Source organism: Hyposmocoma kahamanoa, unplaced genomic scaffold (assembly GCF_003589595.1).
Source record: "Hyposmocoma kahamanoa isolate Upper Pololo Valley unplaced genomic scaffold, ASM358959v1 62, whole genome shotgun sequence".
Classification (NCBI taxonomy): domain Eukaryota; kingdom Metazoa; phylum Arthropoda; class Insecta; order Lepidoptera; family Cosmopterigidae; genus Hyposmocoma; species Hyposmocoma kahamanoa.
In genome coordinates, this window is record NW_020653850.1 from 2,618,320 (window position 1) to 2,637,965 (window position 19,646).

At 35.9% G+C, this 19,646-nt stretch overlaps 1 protein-coding gene across 1 annotated transcript in view; it reads right to left on the reverse strand.

The window, feature by feature from the left end:
* LOC113229721 (cAMP and cAMP-inhibited cGMP 3',5'-cyclic phosphodiesterase 10A-like) overlaps positions 1-16,640 on the reverse strand; it is a 32,193-nt gene extending 15,553 nt beyond the window's left edge. The window contains exons 1-11 of the mRNA XM_026463403.1: positions 16,439-16,640; positions 14,321-14,458; positions 13,158-13,256; positions 12,691-12,893; positions 11,071-11,244; positions 8,266-8,414; positions 7,657-7,826; positions 7,169-7,302; positions 5,948-6,066; positions 3,982-4,219; positions 1,003-1,158 (exon numbers count right to left, since the gene is read on the reverse strand). Of these exons, the coding sequence (XP_026319188.1) occupies positions 1,003-1,158; positions 3,982-4,219; positions 5,948-6,066; positions 7,169-7,302; positions 7,657-7,826; positions 8,266-8,414; positions 11,071-11,244; positions 12,691-12,893; positions 13,158-13,256; positions 14,321-14,458; positions 16,439-16,640 (1,782 nt within the window). The remainder of the gene's footprint in view (positions 1-1,002; positions 1,159-3,981; positions 4,220-5,947; positions 6,067-7,168; positions 7,303-7,656; positions 7,827-8,265; positions 8,415-11,070; positions 11,245-12,690; positions 12,894-13,157; positions 13,257-14,320; positions 14,459-16,438) is intronic.
* Positions 16,641-19,646: the final 3,006 nt, after the last annotated feature.

The window sequence follows — 19,646 nt, forward strand, 5'->3', positions numbered from 1 at the left end:
TTCGATATTCATCAGAAACTAGTGGAGTAATTTCACAAAAAATGATTGAATATCAGTTCAATAAAATTTTTATTAGATGTTATCAAATGTTATGTTAGACGTAGGGTGGGGTTTCATTCCTATGTTGTGGATATTTGAAGGATTCCCCTGCCTGCAAACATGTTCCCTGAACGATTATCATGCTGGACTGCCATGCAGAGGTCCCTTTAGAGAGAGGCCTACATTTATTTCTCTCGTGAGTTTGGGTGTAATTTGTGGTTGTCTATGTGTGTCCATGGCACCCGCGGCACAGGGTTTCCTTAGTGCGGGGCTATGTTGAGTGTGTGCGTTATTATTATTATTATTATAAAATTCTAGAATAATTTGACGATTAATTTTTTTGAAATACACTTCAATTTGACATTCATTTTCCAATTAATTCATTGACTGTTCAGAAAATATTTGTTTAGATTTAATTATCATTATAATGATATTTTAATTAATGGTAATCAAAATGTATATTTAAAAAATTGACATTGCTACGCCCTTACAGGGTACATGTTTGATACTGTAAACTACTATAAGAACTATTATGTAACAACATGTTTTGCAATAAACGTTATTATTATTATTATTATTAATTGCAAAACAAACGGAATGACATTTCATTGGTAATTAAATATGTAATTTGTTAATTTTTTTCCATTATAGCAAAGCTCAAGTTAAACTGGTCGATTTGAAGTGAAACAATTGACGACACCCGTCAGTTGTTTCGAATTCAGGCTGGCCAATCGGAGTGCCGTTATCACCGCAATGATTTAGCAAAATAGTTTTCAAACAAATTAAATGACATTTCGTCTCTATTTCTGGTTATATACTCGATGGTGTAAGTACAGGATGCAATGTGCGAGTCGTCGTTCTGAATAAAGGAACATACCTATTCCACGAAACAAATAATTTCAATCTTGAATAAAATGAATCTATACTTCCAAACTACAAAGAAAAGTTAAATAGCACACGTACTTCAATAATCTTCTTAGCAAGAAAGAAGTGATGGTATTCCAACATCGAATTCTTGTACATGGAGGCAATCGCATGCTTGGACAGAGACAGGAAGTTGTTGTTATAACCTGGATGATCTAAATCGTGGCACAGTCCTGCTATCATTAAAGCTACCGTCTGTAAACAATCAATACAATTGTCAGCAGCGGATGTCCATGTCTGGAGATGGAACCTGAAAAGCAGCAATAGTGCTGAGGTTCCATCCTCTTCATTGGCACTAGAGTCCACATTTCCGAAACTAAACTGTTAACCTTTTTATTGTAAATGTGCTTATGAATAAATGTCTTATTATTATTATTGATAAGAGACAGATAATTCTGTAAATTAACCTCCTAAGACTGGCAAACTAGAATGAGTAAAGCGCTAAAGAACTAATGTAGAGTCAAGAGCACGTCAAGCTTGACACTTTGTGCTTTGGACCGTTCTTATCGTAAGTGGCATAGAGTTGGATTTAAATCTTAAGTGTCAAACTTGACGTGCTGTTGACCCTGTACCTTAGAATGTAATATATGCAATTACATGCTTCAGGCCCAAGCAAGTATCCCCCAGTTTAGTATGAAAGGAGTATTTTTCTACATACTCCATGGTCATATAGAACCCCCAATCGCTATCCCCCAGCTGGAAAACAGTGTTAGGTACTACGTCAGTGGTTAGTGTAGACGAGACTTTAGAAAGTGACGTTGTTAGTGTAGTGTGCAATCCTGCATATGACTTTAATAAAAATAAAGCAAACGAGGGCAGATTCTCGCCGACGCCGCCTGCGCTCGCTGCCGTACTGAGTGATCGGGCTGCCAGGGATTTGGCGCGCAGTTTCCGTCGAGTCACCGCCGCGGAATCTCATGATTAAGGACCACGAATTGGTTCGAAACATGTCGAGTAAAAATTCGACTTAAATACGTGAGTTATCCGTTATTTTTAGTTAATATGTCTGAGTCTCACGGTGGTTTTCTATTTAAAACTGCACTACATAGTTCGGAAAGTGCCCTTCGATTCGAGAACGATATCAATCGAACTATTCAAATATTCAATTAGAACGTAACAGTCTTGCATTAAAATTAATTAATAAAATTGAACAAAATCCAGACTTTATTTAAAATAACAAGAGATTTCCATAGTATATTCTTGCTTTGTAAACAATAGGACGTTGGGTAACTTTCATTCGCTGTGTTCTGAATAACGTTTGTAGCCTTTGCCGGTCGAGAAGTTCGACTACAGGAGTGACGTCATTTCGTTTCGATTTCGAATACGACAGTTTGACGTTCGATTCGGGTGTTGTGAATTAAAATTAAAAGAAATCTTACGAGATCACATCGAATCGGTCGACAACTGAGTTATCGTAGGGTTCTGAATCGAACCCCCGGGCGGGAATCGCCGCGGAGGACGCTTGCACGTTTGAACTTATTCTACCACATACAAATCTAAAATGTGTCAGATAGTGCAACAAAAACTTAAAAGTTTATTTTTGGTTTTATTACGTTCTGTAAAAAGTCATAGCACAATGGCTGTTGCTTATGATGTTAGTAATACAGTACATATTATATTTTACTTTCATGTGATAAAAGTACTTTTATCGTATGATCACATGTGGATTGCTTTACCAACGGTACGGTTACTTCTCGACAGTTAGTATGACGACTTCCGTGGTCGAGTGGCTTGCATACCGGTTTTCATTAGTGATGCAACGGAAATGTCATAACGGAAACAGATGTCAAAAGTAAGTCTTAGCGGATACGAAAACGGAAGCGGATGTGGAAGCAGAAGTACAAAAACTATAGAGATCTCAAGTAAATAGCAAAAAGGATTTGTTTTTGGTTTCATACTTTCACTTAAAACTGCTAAAACGTTTGCCCCACTGCCGAATGATCCGCGTGCGCACTTCATCCGTCGTGAACGTTGTAAACTAACTTCCGATTACAGTAATCCGTCGAAATAATAATAACAATATGGCGAGCGGCTAGGAAGTGGAACGCTATAACTTGGCGATTTTTTCAAGGCGAGAGTGATTAGGCTGTGACAATGTGACCTCCTTACATTGTCATCCCATCTTTTCATCGCCTTCTCTCCGGTTCCTGGCCACTCGTTTTTAACTTTAGAATTTTTCTTTAATTGCTTTGTCTCGCCATTCTCATTTTGTTTCGTTCCATCGCACTAGTGAAATGCGTGTACCGCTGCTGGTGAGTCCTGTTGGCACCGCTTTAGCATGTCCTATGGATTGCCATGTAGCTTCCGCAGTCTCCTCAACCTCCATACATCTTGCTTAGTAGGTAAGTTTAAAGTTCAAAATTCAAAAAGGTAAAGAAATAGTGGTAATAAATCCAGTTTTATAAATATTATTCCCGTTTTATTAATATTTGTGATCTTTAAAATGTTTATCGTAGAAGAGATTTTGGTAACTGGTAAACGGTTCAAAAAATTTACGAGAATACGAGTCACGATGGAACGAAAACAAAGTAAGTAATAAGTATAATATATAATAATATAAGTAAGTTTATATATATATATATATATATATATAAAATATATATAAACTTACCCCAACTACAATACTTGCCCCAATTAAATGACGTATGATACGAATGAAGCTTCATACTTGATTTTGTTTTTTGATTTTGTCGAGTGTTACTTATTTGACAGTAATTGTTTCGGACGGATGTCGAACAGAGAACGTGAGTAGAGCCCCAGAAACGGAAACAGATGTGAGAAAACGCACGGAACTTCCGCAGTTGCGGAAACACAAGCAGAGGTCTGTTGCATTACTAGTTTTCATGGTGTCGCCTGGCTTCAATCAATGTAGAAAAAGCTAACTTTTCTATGTTGTGTTTATTTCTTACATTTTTCTATCATTTATCTTTGTTATAAAATATGATGGAATGTGGACCTTTCCATCATATTTATCGAGGCAACCTTTATAACAGATATAAGTACAAGAATGTCACTGACCTCATGAAAATCAAAATATCCAGAGTTATTTGTCAATATTATGAACATGGTGTGCGTGAAACAGAATGCATGCTCTGCGTTATGATAAGGATTTGGTCTATAGCATCGGAGGATTGTCAGAGCGAAGTCAGCAAGCTGAGGCCTATCGAAGTTACGATCCGCGAAAGTCTCGATGTACATGTAACAGACTAGGCCCGCCATGTCTTCTTTGTTGCCTTCGCTGATGTGGTAGTCGAAGCTAGAGGGAGTTTTTGATCGATTAATAGAGGTAAGTATAGACTGGATAAAAACAACACTGAATACGTTGAGTACAGTGCTTTTTTTATCTCAATATCGCTCGGTAAACTTCGAGTTTCGGCTGTTGTCGGGTTTTATTCTGTTGCCCGTTGCCTTTGATATAGACCGGACGCTTTCACTCGACTTAGAAGTATACATTTAGAGTTGTTATTATATATTTTATTTATTATACAATGGGAGGAAAGCCGATAAAGTCACAGTCACGACAGATAATTTACAGCTTGTATTTGTATTCTTTACAAGAAGCCGATACGTTCAAGAAAGATAATGATTATTTTCAAAAAGTCCAAAATCGTGTTCCTGTAATTTGTGGTGTTTCAATCGGAACAGTAAAGAACGTTGTTCAAAATTAAAATTATTATAGATTTTAAATATAATAATTAATGGGCATGGAAACCAATATTCGTGTGCATTCGGAAATCCGGTGATTGCCGAGACACATTGAGAAAATAGAACCTATAGACTGAATTAAAACCGGCCATTCTTACATTCGACATTCTCAGCCTAATTACCCAATAACATTGAAATATGAACAACTTTAAGCTTAACTATCAATATGTCTAAATGACATTAGAATAAGACAGGAATATTTTATAGAAACAGTAATTAGATCTAATCACCGTATCCATAGCCATGGATAAATGGTTTGAACTTTGTAGCCACAAAGTTCAAAGATTTTTAAGCAAAACCGACTATTTCTGATACTGCTGAATTATTATTTGTATATTTTGCTAAATTTGGTATATTTCTACTGATACAAGCGCCATTCATGATTTTGAAAATAAATTTAAATTAGGTTTTTTAATATTTGGTTAGCATAATAATGACTAAAAATTACTCCAATTTTTTCTTATGATTAATCATAGCTGTTACAAGAACAGTGTAATAATTTACGGTTTGACTATTTCTGCTGATAAAAAAACCTTTAAAGTTTAAAACAAAAATTTTACATCGATGTAATTCATTACAAAAAGTGAAGAAAATTAAAATCCAAGTTATTTATACGTTGTTAGTTATAGTTTTTGTTTTTATGTTTTCTTATAAATAAGTAAATTAGATCTAATTGCCGTTTCCATAAAATATTTTTGTCTTAATAACTCGAAAATTACTATGTCTATTTCAACCATTTAGACATATTGACAGTTTAGCTTATAGTTATTCATATTTAAATGTTCTTGGGTACAATGAAAGATAAAACAATGGCTACGGTAATTAGGCTGAGAACACCGACTGTGAAAATGGCCGAATTATGAGAACGCTGTATACGTTAAGCAACTTCTTGTCTGTTGAGATAACGAGTTTTGAATAATAAATTCAACACATCAAAGATAGATAGTACCTAGGCTGCTAACAGATTGACTGAACGTGCAGTGAACCTATTAGCAGCTAACTACTGTTTAGACGGTGATAAAAAACGTCTTTGGTAAGAAAGTAATGAAAGGAGAACTTTGCACTATTTTTCTTATATGTAGGTATAATATATAGACGCTCGTAACAAACGTTTATAATGACCAATTTTTGCTTTAGAAGCGGCATTAGTGCGAACGTTTTTGGTTAAGAGGTCTTGTCAATTCATCTTCGTTATGTTATATTTTCTTTCTTGATTCGTATTAATACATAATTCTCATTTCAAAGGTTTTAGATACCTAGTCATTTGTACAGACTGTACCTTCTGAAATTAGGAGGTGCCAACACCAGCCCATTAGTTTCCATTAGCTCTTCGAAGTCGTGTTTGCAAGGCTTTAGGTGTAGTTGCATAAGTTCATGCCACACTTTGTTGAGTCCTTCCTAAAGGATAGCATCACAGAAATTTAAAATTAATACTTATATTTTCTATTTGATGAAATTTATAAATTTATAAGTGGAAGTGGAAAAAGTAGTCAATCATCACTGTGTGCTGTTACACATTTCGTTGACATGACACGTCATCGCCTTTTTGCAAGATGGCGACCTGATGCCAGAAAAAATATACAGATCTATATATCGGGTTTTTCAATAGGGACATAACAATTTTGTATTTCAATAAAACACAGAATAATTGAGATATCGAACTGAAATTTATTCCAGGTGTGCAGTACGCGTTACATTTAAGAATGGAATTCAATCTCGTTCATATGAACACCGCGAGCAAGTTTGCAGCATTCAATTCTTTGGAGACAATTTCCCACCACGCTTTCACACATATCGGCCGAAACGTTGGCAATTTCGCGTTTAATATTGTTTCTGATCGCTTTTAACGTTGTTGGCTTATTGGCATAAACCAACCACTTAACGTAACCCCATAAAAAGTAATGTAACGGCGTTAGATCGTATGAGGGAGGTGGCCATTCGACCGGACCATTTCGCGAGATTACACGATTCTTCCTCTTCAATAGATCGATTGTTTGACCAGATGTGTGACCGCTGGAAACGTACTCGCGGTGTTCATAAAAACGAGATCGAATTCCATTCTTACATGTAATATGTGTACTGCATATGGAATAAATTTTAATTATTCTGTGTTTTATAGAAATACAAAATTGTTGTGTCCTTATTGGAAAACCCTTTATTACTTCACGTCCTTTTCCCATCGTGGTATACACAGACAACAGCCTTCCATTTGCTACGATCCTGACACTTCTTGCACCTCATCAACACGCGTCAGTACTTTCATACGTGCTCCTCGGTTAGTACTCTGGACCAGGCCTTTCTTTAGGACGTCCTCAATTTGGTCATGGTAAGTGCGCCTTGGTTGAACCTTACCGACTTGCCCACTTCCTCTCGTCTTATAAATCTGTTTCCTCAATCTTCTTTCATTCATTCTCTCTACACGTTCTAACCATCCCTTCCTCTATCTTTGTCACTACATCTTCCACGCCGTATTATTTAAACTCTAATTTATAAAACGCACATAATGCTGTTTCTTGAGCTGCATATTGTAAAAGTGAACAATAAGCGAGCAGTAGCTGGTGAAGACTTCGAAAATCTTGACGTCATGTTCGTTGAATGACTGCGAATTTGTCTTGTTAGTGAGTGTCACCACGCCTGTAATTAATTTTTACTTCTAAAATAGGTTTGAGATACAGGAGTTTACTCTGGGGAGCAATCTCAGGACAACTGCTTTACACTGACGAACAAATCGTGTGCTTGGTGGTGAGTGTTACGCCTATCCATGATTATTGCAGTGTTAGTCAGAGCTTTAATCCCAAAGATCTGAGGAGCATTGCCACTGCTCCCGTCACTCAGCGACAAAAGTAGTTCCATGTGCCTGTAATTACTGCTTAGTGGCAGAAATTGGTAAGGTAGCAGAACTTCCCTGGACGAATTCTTTCACAAGGAGGTCTACTGGTACTAAACTGTAATATTATCTGAAAAGTTGTATGTCAAAGACGCGCTTACCAATAACGCCATCTTTATCAACAATAGGGAAAGCTAATACGGATCTGACGACATTTCCCGTGGTCTGGTCTATTTCTTTTGTGAAACGGGGATCTTTGTAGGCGTCTTCTACGTTCAGTGACTGGCCGGTTCGTGCTACTAAACCAGCTGGTGTCGTTTCAGAGGACAGGCTGCAAAGGATTTAAGTTCAGTTGAATTACTGTCCTCACCCCTTATGGTTTATATCCCAACGGTTGTTACTACCTACCATTATCACATCGGTTTGTTGCGGATTTCATGATTTGGAAGGAATTTTGTAAATTTACATTGTAAGATAATTTAAGAAAATAAAGCCATTTGATGATAAGGCCCCGGAATTAATTTTGCATTAAAGTATCGAATATTTATGCGAATACAGGCCCTTTTGGGATAAGTCCATTTTATGTTTGATCTGTAGGGAGTGTTGCACCTACCTGTTTTTATATTAGTGTATTTTTGGTTACAGTTTGTTTGTTCTTTTAAAATATCTCCTCAAATTTTAGATGGACCGAGCCCTCTCTTAAATTTCACCAAGGCTAGACCATTTTAACCGTTCAGGTGGCTACATAAGTCAGAAATAGCTTAACTTACTTAATCTTCATCTTCTTTCTGGGCATCGTGGTTCGCTCTGAGGCCCAGCCGTCGTCCCACATTTCCGCGAGGATCTGCGCGTTAATGTTGTCGCGGTCGATGATGTAGAAGCTGCTGCGCATGGAACCCACAAACGATTTGACAACCGCCTGTTCGAAATAATGATTGGTGTCAGATAATTGCACCAATTCGTACCCTGGTACAATAAAGCCCATTATAAAGCCACATGTAATATCTATGGATCATACGTCAAAAGAGCTTTCATTAGGTGAAAATGAAATTCATAAAATAACATGAACTACGAAAACAAAGAATGACTGTGAGATTTGACAACTCCCCTGTTTAAGCATAAAAAGATTACCGACTAATTTTGGCCGAATCTTTAAACCTCTCTCCTAAAAAGTTATTATTTTGCAGATGTGGCGTTATTACACCGAGGGAGCGAATTGTTATAAAAAGAAAAGTTTTTGTTTAGAAATAATAGTCCAAAGACGTATCTCTTACACTGGAATATTATTTATTACAAAATGAACAAACTACACACAAGGTGGTCGTAAATTGGTTCCACTAGAAAATAGATTAGACTTCAAATCAGACACCACTGTGTAAATATTATGTTGTTAAATTGTCAAATCTACAGGTGTAACAAACAGGTAGGTACATAAGTCATATCGAGTTCTTAGGAACTTCGAAACTGTTTTTCCGGATTTAAATCGCGCAGGCCCCGTGTGAAACCACCAATAGTCAAGCGAAGACCTGCCATCTTACCTTACGTGAGAGATGTTACAGACAAGATCGGAAGAGTCCTCAAGCGCGCATCTATCAAGACCTATTTCAAGCCCTCGAGGAAGATTTCTCAGTTCCTGAGACCCGTGAAATGTAACATCCCCTTACAGGATGCAGGAGTTTACAAGCTTGACTGTGAGTGCGGTCTCTCTTATATTGGACAAACAAAACGAAGTATTTGTACCCGCGTCAAAGAACATATAGCTGATGTCAAACACCGTCGCGTAAACAAGTCTGCAGTCTGCGAGCATGTCATCTAAACCTACACATTCAATGAAGTTTGACAAACCTCAGGTCCTTACAAAAGAAGTCCGTTATCTAACCAGGACGCTGCGAAAGGCCATTGAAATTAAAAAACATCCTAATTTCAACAGGGAAGATGGTTTCTCCGTACCATTAGTTTGGGATCCAGTATTTCCTCTAATGAAAAATCTCAAACAGACATAAGAGTGCAGTACTAATTAATATGTTTTAATTTATTCTAATTTCTATTATTAATTAATAATAAATTGAACTTAATAAAAATTCATTCAATAAAATAATTTGTAAAACTTATAATTTGTAAAACTTAATGTAGCGTAAATAGGAATGATTTCTTTGTAAAATTAAAAATAAGGTATTTAATTAATAACTATTGTAACTATAGTGAAAAAATAGGGTGGTTTGCATCAATATTAGACATAACTGGTTGAAGACTGTACCACCTCAGTCAACCATGACCATGGGACCTGTAAAGCGCCGGAAACGTCGGTTTGTTTGAAAAAACAAATATACGCGATTTAAATCCGGAAAAACAGTTTCATTTCCTACATAAGTCATATTTGCGGAATTTACCATGAAATTGAAAAACTTTGGTCAGAAATAAATTTTTAAAAGAAAAAAGCTATAGGATTTTTTAAACCAGCCTGTCGTCACGGGTTCGCCAATTAATATAATATTTATAGTCGAAACCGTTTCGTGTCGAATTAAATCTACATTTCAATAATAACTGATGATAATATGCCCATCAGTTTGCACTATGAGCACTGGATGAGGACATCTCAGGTTCGATTTCCGGTAGGAACAATTTGGGAAATGAAATTTATAAAGTGGTTCTTGTCTGGGTGTTCTGCGAAGGTGCCCCAAAGTGAATTCCGTTGCTCTAGAACATAGTTTCCCAAAGTGGTCCCTGCCGTCCCCAGTGCGCGCTGAACAGCCCTAGGGCTTTGGAAGCAATTGGGGGGCGTTGATGCTGTCCAGGGGGAGCTACCCCATTTGATATAAACTACACTACAAATATATAACTAATTTTTGTTCGCGGACGTAGAAATTTTTTTATCTTGCCTAAGTGAGCGGTGGACCAATAAGTTTGGGAACCTATGCTCTAGAACTCATAGTAAATTTTCTTTGCTTGGAATTCCCTAGTTTGAGACCAAGCAATCGCTTAGGTTGTCTCTATAAATTATAGCACATTACGTAAATTACTTACAGTACGATGGACATTTTTTATCACACGATATGCATCGTGTCTTCGACATTGTCATCTATATACATCACCTATTTTAAAATATCCAGATGAAAACTCCCACTTTTCCTTACTGAATAGGTTCTATGGCGTGGGTTGAGCAGCAGACACTGGCTTTATTTCAGTATATTTTTTTTCCAAAAAAAAGAAAAATGTATATCGTATACTATACGTGTTCTATTAATTCAGTTGCTATACAAAAAAATCATTGGTATACGTAAAGTATCTATTGAATTTCTTGAAACATTTCGAGGTAAGACTGTGTTTTTTTATATCGTCAAAAATCGTGATTTCACACCGTATACTAATCAGTGTAGGTATATCTTCAATTTTACTATATATTTTTTCCGAATTCAACACTTTCACTATTAAGCGGAATCAACCAAAGCCATTTGAGGCTGCATCGAGTCTTAATTAAAGCAATAGGACAGCAACACGACTTGTCCGTCCCGTCGCTTCATATCGTAGAAAAAAAGCAAATTTAATAACCTATTACGAAATTCAAAATCCCGTACCAGCATATCAGTGATCATAGTATCAATGGACACAAGGTTGCAGAAGTAGTTCTGCAACAGCGTCCTTAACTCAGTGTTGAGATGTGCTGTCTTCTGCAGAGTGATACGGGCTTGAGCTTGGTGTGCTGCTGCACCCGCCCAGCACGCTACGCTAACCACTGTGTACACTACGTTCTGGAATAATACCAAGAATACGTGAAAATTACCAGTTCTTCCAGTACTTCCTTAAATGATAAATGGTTGGACTCTTGAAATGCTTCCTCTAGTGGGCGTTGACGAGTCCTATGTGAGGCTTCGGGAGCAATTGGGGGCAGTTGATGCTGTCTAGGGGGTGCTACCGCATTGAATTGTCTATGTAAACTACACTACATCTTTTTCCTTGTGATTTTTCGTATTAAGTTAATTTAAACATAAACAAACATAAACGAGTATGGGAACCTCTGCTATAGTATCACCCAGGTAGTTTTCATATATTTTTGAAAACTGGCCATGTTGAAATAGCCATGGCTACAACACGCTGACTTCTGTGAAACATCTTAACAATTACTGTATCAAATGGAGTCTACAATTAGAAGCAGTAGAGCTTCTTGTGAAAGAGTTCGTCCAGGGAAGTACTTGCTACCTTACCTATTTCTGCAACCAAGCAGTAATATGAACATTACTGCGTTCCGGGTTGGAACAGTAAGGGTGCTAGTGAAATTACAGGCACATAGCACTTGTCAACTTATGTCTCAGAGTAAAGGGCGCAGTGGCAGTGCCCCTTAGATCTTTATGAATAAAGCTCTGAGTGGCACTTCTACTGTTATGGACAGGCGTGTCGCTTACCACCAGGCGCATAACGTGGTCGTCTCGTCAGTTGGTATTATAAAAAAATCGCGAATAAGCTTAATTTAAGTTATTTACTAAAGCCCAAGAACAGAATTACACAATAAATTCACTTGCAATATAATTGTATGTTGTCTACTATTACTACTACTCGTATAGGTCTATGGGCGTCGACTAATTTCACGTCTCTAAACTAAAATGAAATATTATGTCCTATTCCACTTATAACGAAGGAGATGTATCGTATTTATGTTTAATTCAAGATTTGCATCAATTGACGCCATCATAGAACGTGACATTTTAATTTAATAATCTCAGTACAGAGTACTAAAAAAACCGACCTCAAAAGTACGTGGAATTACATATAATTACCAAGTTTTATTGAAATCGGTTACCGGAAAGTGCGCAAACCCGGATTCATCCCCTAGTTCGCCACTATAGGGTACTTGACACAGGAGATAATAAAAATCGGTTCTCACTACCCAAAGTATATTGAGAGAGAAAACGCCTTGAATTAAAGAATAGCAAAATCAATTAAAATAATTGCTCATTATACTAAAATTTAGGCGCTATCTATAAAAATAAATCTTCATGCGTGAACAGCCACTCTTAGAGATGGATGATTTTCTTCAAAATTAAATGGAACAACTATGGAGGTACCCTCTTTCCAACAAAAAAAGAATCATGAAAATTGGTTCACAAATACCGGAGTTATCTCGTAACATACATACAAAAAAACATACAGGCGAATTGAGAACCTCCTCCTTTTTTGAAGTCGGTTAAAAGGTTATTTACATTATCATACGGCTCAGCACGCGTTCTATACAGCTCCAAAACAGCATAGCAGTCTCCATCAGGCTTTACAACGGGCATGCACAACGCAACCTTAGCTTCCACCCAGCGCAGACCTTCGGCGAACCGTCTATCTCTCTGTACATCATCCAGCAATAGAAACTCTTTAGTTGCTGCCACGTGCGCTGCCGCTATTTTCCCTTCAGCTAAAAATACCATAACTAGTTTTTTATCATCTGAGTTATGTCATGTTATAATTTCATAATAGTAACTGTTTTTGGGTTTACTCGTTGAAGGACCAAAATGACAGTTTAATCTTTTTCCTTGTAATTTATTGAACAATACTTGATAACATAAAAGGACAATTGTTTTCATGGACGTTTCCCGTTCGTCACTGGTTTATTGAATGCAGAGAGACCAATGCTCATTTTTCCCTACATAAATTTAAATAAGCATAGATAAATACTAACCGATTGGTATATTGACTTCATGACGATCAGGATTCTTTGTATTTTGTGACATTAAGACGATTTCATTTTTTAATTTATTCACAGTGTACACAAACACTCCTGAAATATATATCAAGGAATTTACTTCAGAAGTATAAGACAGTAAATAATAAATATAAGGAATTCTGAACTAGATCAGTGTGGCAAAGTACGACCAACGTCCAACTCCGGCCCGCCAACGGCATTCCAAGGTATATGGCCCTCGGAAATTATTTCGACAGCCTCCTCGGTGTGACACACATACGACATATATACAGGGTGGCCGGAGAAGTGATGTTCAAAAGTGAAATCTAGATCGCTCATATAGCGACAACCGAATCACCCCCATGTTCCGCGATTTTTCGTAATTTTCGAGTCATGATTTTTAAATGGATTTGTGGAAATTTTCACCCAGATCGACTCTAAAAATTATATTTTTTAAATTTTTGGGTTTCTTCGGGATTTTGTTTTGTTACTCAGTCTAGATCAAAATCAAAATAAATGTTTATTTCATAGGTAAGCATTATTACACTTGAAATCGTCACGTTGGTTAAACTCTACTGCTCATTCGTAAGGCAGATTCCCCTGAGAAGAATAAGCAAGAAACTCTAGGGGTTACTCTTTGTAAATAACATTTGTACGCTTTCAACATTTACAATATATATATTTTTTTTTTTTGCTTTCAAACGTCAGGGATGAATTAAACTTTCAAGCCTAAAATAATTAACTTCGTTTAGCGCAGCTTTTAAAGTTGCCCAAGAACTATGGAATCACATTTTTAGATTTTTAATTTTAGGTTGAAAATTCAAATCTGATTCGCTCGAACGTGAATTCTCCCACTTCAAGTGAAAATTTTCGAAGCTTTGGTTGACATTAGGAAGTTGATTATTTATAAGTCTGGTTGGAAATTTCCAAAAATTAATTAAAAAATCATAATCAGAAAACTACGAAAAATCGCGGAACATACAAATAGTGATGATTCGGATAACTCTCATTATGAGGGACCGAGATTTTACTTTTGGACGTCACTCTCCCGGCCACCCTGTATATCTTAACACGTACGAAATAACATAACACTATAAAATTTCTTGTGTGTTTCTGGCCCCTAATGAAAAAAGTTTGCCCACCCCTGTTCTAGACCTTACCTGAACTGCTTGTAACAGTTTTCAAAACCATAGCAGTCTCGTAGAACAGTGAATCCAAGTCGACAGTATCTTCTAGAAATACGTTAAACCTGTTGATGTCTAGGTACGTCCCTTCTTTTACCTCGTCTTCTTTTAATCCTAATCGGAAAGACCTGATTATGAAAATTTATTTCCAATAAAACATAATCAATAGGTGCGAGTAGGCTTTTCCACTTAGCACTGTGTATTTACAACATTTCATAGTTTACTGTTAGTCATTAACCTCTCTAAAAAACGTTTCGTCAAACTGTAGGGGAAAGGTGTACGAGATGATCCTTGGAGGTAAGATGATCATTTTCCATTATAGCGAAGCTAGTAACGTCATCTAGATATTTTGTTCGGTAAAATGTAGGCCTCAAAGTGCCCTCTCTCTCTCTCTCTCTCATCTGAGCGTTGTCCCGGTTGCGTCCTCAGCAGTGTTGCTGCGGAGCCCGGGGTCCGCAGTGTGGTCCGCGGGGTCCGCCTCAAAGTGCCCTCTCATCAGTCAATTTGTAATGGCGATGTGAGTGACGACTTTATTTTTGTAGAAAAGAACAAAAATTGAGTGAGTTTGAGCTAAGATAAAGTTGATTCAAAGCTGAGGCTACTTCCATTCTAAGCAATCAATTGCTAAAATTTTTGTGTTGAAGGCTTTGTATAATGCTCTATTTACTTTTTGAATGGCATGGTGACATTAGATAGCATACAGGTTATTTTGCCGAACAAAAAACAAAAATTAGTAAATTGGGGCAAGATGATTATGGTCTTGGCGTACGACATGATCCGTGGGGATCATCTTGTACTTTATATATTGTTAACGGACTATTTTTAATTTGTATGTTTTTCCGAGTACCGAAACTAATACGACTAACATAGTAGAAGACTGGATTTTGTTGATATGATCGATCTCGATTAATAACAAATATAATGCTTTTTCTTGTTTTAGACCAGGCTGTGTAAATATAAAAGAAAATCGAGTCGTGGTTGGTCGGAAGACTGATCTAAAGAACTAGAGGCGTAAAAAGTAGGATGCTACATAGATTGGCAAATAAATAGTTTGCAGTAGGTACGCGGTATGTCATTAATACGATGGGCTAAAGGTAAAAATAAAGGGTCTGTAGGTTCAATGAAATATTTAGGTGAAAAAAATAACTATTTTCATCAATGCGTTAAACAGGAAATCAACCTCGTAAAGTACATTAAAAATTTGGAGACGAGGATATATGGACTATCGAAACAAGATGTTTTGTCTATGGCATATCAACTTGGCATAAAAACCAATATCGCCCACCCTTAGGTACCTGTAAGATATGAAGTAATTAGGATTATTTAGATAAACTTTGGCGCGAAAGAGTACCTTGAGGGTCCTTCTGTTAGGGTTTTTCAACAACAACTTTGTTTTGTAAATCAAAATAAAACAATACATTTAGATGACAATGATTCAAATTTTTATAGTATTAAAAAAAGTAAGTTTTGGCAATTATGAATGAAAAATGATATCTGATAAATGTCCACCACAACCGCAGTTACAGATGTCGATTCTTTCATCAAAGTTTTTGATCACGTTTTGACAAAATGGTGAGTCTATTTCGTTAATTTCTTCGTGAATTTTGAGTTTTAAGGCTGCAATGGATTCGATTGGCTCCGTATAGACTCTGTCTTTAACATAACTCCATAAAAATAATCCAGCGGTGTTAAATCACATGATGAAAGTTCTTGTTGAGAAACCCTTTATCTTTTTCCCGCCTTTTGAGAGTCTTCCTCCTGGGTACGAATTACTATGGCCGATCTGGTAATCTTTAAATAAGCTTCGGACTCAGATTGGTTGGAGTAGATCCATTTGTTTAGGCGGGTATTATCGGATGGTTCTACCCTGAATTGTTTATGATTTTTGGCTCACTGCCCACTTAGGTAACACAAAAAAATTAACCACTACAAAAAATAATAAAAAACACGTATTTTTTATAATAAAAATCGGAAAAAATTATATATCATATGTAGTGTAGTTTATATAGATAATTCAAATGTTTAATTTGGCGTAGGCAGGTACCTACGCTATTATTAGCACTGAAAAGATTTTAGGATGGCTTGTTACCTTACCTTTGCGTTCAATTTGTGCATAAGGAGCTATGACTCTCTTAGTTACTTTATCTAATTTCTCTGGAGGCACCATAAAATGAGGTTGCACTCGTGTCGTGCTAATGTCCACAGCCTTTTTACTAGCATTATCGCCAGCTGAATGGCCTGGAGTCAGGTTTCCTTGTCTACTTTTACTTGATTTCACTTGCCTTGGCTCATACATGACTAAATATTTTATAAATTAAAATATCTATCAGCAGGCACAAACTAATTTTCTGAGTTTTGAAAATATTATAAGTGACAAGTTATTTGACGTTTTCGTAATTATATTTTTTTTTTCTATAAATGAGTGAGGAGATGAAAATAGATCATTTAATCATACTGAAGGTCGTATTCCAGAACTCTACTCAATGCTCAAGTCAGGATCTGAGTATGATTTCAAGCACTGAAAATACGACCTTAATGGCAGTGATTTGAGTATGATTTCGAGTGCTTTAAACCATACTCAAATACTGACTTGAGCAATGAGTTGTATTGCATTCCAGACTTGAGCATTGGACTGGAATGCGACCCTAATGGCAAGGACTTGAGTATGATTTCTAGTGCTTTAAATCATACTCAAGTCTTGACTTGAGCATTGAATAGAGTTCTAGAATACGACCCTTTGTATTTTTTAGGCAAAAGCTTATCATCGTGGGGTGGATAAGCTTCTGTCTATTATTTATAGTAAAAAAATATTTGACAAATAGAATCGAATGTGAAACTTTCGTGTGAAACTTTTACCCATGCATTCATCTAGAGCTCAGGATAAATCGTTTTCGATTCAGGCAGCTCGTTTATGGAACAACCTGCCGGAAGCGATAAGGTGAATAAACATTACTTATCACTTAGTAATTTCAGTTTAGTAGAGTAAGTCAAGTATTCGTCATCCAAATTAAAATAATGTATATATGTGTATATATAATATGTATCACAAGAATATTCTATATCGCACCCTTAGTAATATAAGGGCACAATCCAAAAAAAGTAGATTTTTGGGAAATCGCGTGTTAAGATTCTGGATTCCTACATTACACCTATTTTTTCAAATAATATGCTTATTATTTAAGTTATAAATATGAAATTTGGCAGATTTGTTCTTTGATAAATGTATTATAAAGAGCAATAATAAAAAAAATAATATAAATAAATTCCATAAGTTTCAAGCAAGTTAAAAAAACACTTTCAAGTCAGACCCATATAGTACAAAAAATATAACAGAAATATGGAGCTATATAAGTTTGATCCCATTTATTATTTAAGTCCCTATCAATTCCCAAATTTCCCAAAAATCTACTTTTTTTGGATTGTGCCCTTATATTACTAAGGGTGCGATATGTTGTATGTGTATATTGTTATATATTTGGTATGTAGTAATGAGTATGTACCAATGTTGTTATAATACATACGTAGTACGGTTTTGTGAAGTTTGTTTAAGAAAGTATTCAGTTCAATTTGTACATCGTTTAGCTGCTTTGTGCCCTTCACATAAAACTTCGCAATAATTTGTTGTAGGTTGCCTGGAAGATATCGCTGTCTAGCGATAAGGCCGCCGAGTGTACCTTTAACTACGTTTTATCTTTTTTGTATTGTCACAGTTTATTATTTTGTGTGCAATAAATCTTATTCTGTTCAATTCTATGTGTCCATGCATTATGAATGAGTGGGAAGGACGTCGCGCTTTTCGCTTCCGCTGGGATCGCCGACGCGAAACGTACAAAACGTTATTCTCTCTTAGTATTAGCACACCCCGGACACTCCATACAACGGTCGAAATTTATTTACCTACTACTACTACTACTACTACATACAGCAAGGCGCTATCTGCACACGCGCAAATGTGTGCGTGAAGTGGCAGGGTTATCCATCACTTCTCGTACTGTTACATCACGTGGTCAGAGCGACACCATAGCGAAAATACTTACGCGAATCTATTATCTATAATTCTATTAATAGAATCCTAATAATTACACTAGTTCATTAGGTAATATTATATTTTTCATTAATTCACTAACTAGATAAATATAAATAATATTGAAGATTTATTTAAAAAATGTATTAAAAGCACTTAAAACGTTATATTTTGGAAAGGTACTTTTAAATAAGGTAACCAAGGTATTTGAAATTGCGAGTCCAAGTTTATCATTACCTAGTTAATAAGTAGGTATTTATATTCACTACGTAATATTTATCGGCAATACAAATTAAAAATTCGATAATCCTTCTCTATAGCACGAAGTTATGGCGTTTCATTATATTGAATAATAAATGTGTATTATATATTACTCTGCACTAAATAAATGATTGAGTTTAAATGAAAACTTCGTTTCTTCTCTCAGAAAATGAAAGAAACTCTTCTCTTTATCCTGTTCAGATGATAAACAGCCGAACACAGCACAATTCACGACCATTATAATCAGTAACGTACAATGATGTTATATATTAACGTTCAAGTTCCGTAATGAATAAATGAAAACTATATTCAAATATCAAAGCCGTCTTAGCACGAAAACGGCTCGCAGACAGCCTTGTTGCCGTTCAGTCAATGTGACCGTCAATGTGCGGCGGGGCATGGTGTGGTATCTAAAGCTAGGGAGGGGCGGTGAGTGTCCATTCTCTTTACTTTTTATTCTCTGGTATTAGTACATAGAAGAAATAAGGGCTTCAGCAACTTTGTTATTATGTAGTAACTATTAAGTAATCTGTGGTCAGGGCTCAAATATTACAAGGCTACAATATAACAAAGTATTTTTACCTTACCCATTTTTTCCTGTACAGGTACTGTTAAGTAGTATTCGTCCAGTTACTGTATAACAATATAAACACATTATTTTGAGAAAATAAATATATTTTTATAATTATTTATAGTGCCTCATAAAAATTAAAACTGTTACACAAAACATACGCAACTTCATTTAATTCGTTGTACATACATTATTATTTACACAATTTATTTAATACAAAAAACAAATTTAAAAGCTGAAAAGGCAAAAAATAATTTAAACCAAATTCATTAAATACATATAAGTTTTCTATGAACAAAAGCGTTTTCTTTGATTTAAATGTTAGTTTTGTTCCAGATTGTACAAAACCAGGACATGTCCTTTTGAGCACTGCTTTGTAAGAACGTGCCAAGTATCTCCTCATGTATTTTGTAATGATTAATGGTAATGAGCAATTTTACGAGCAA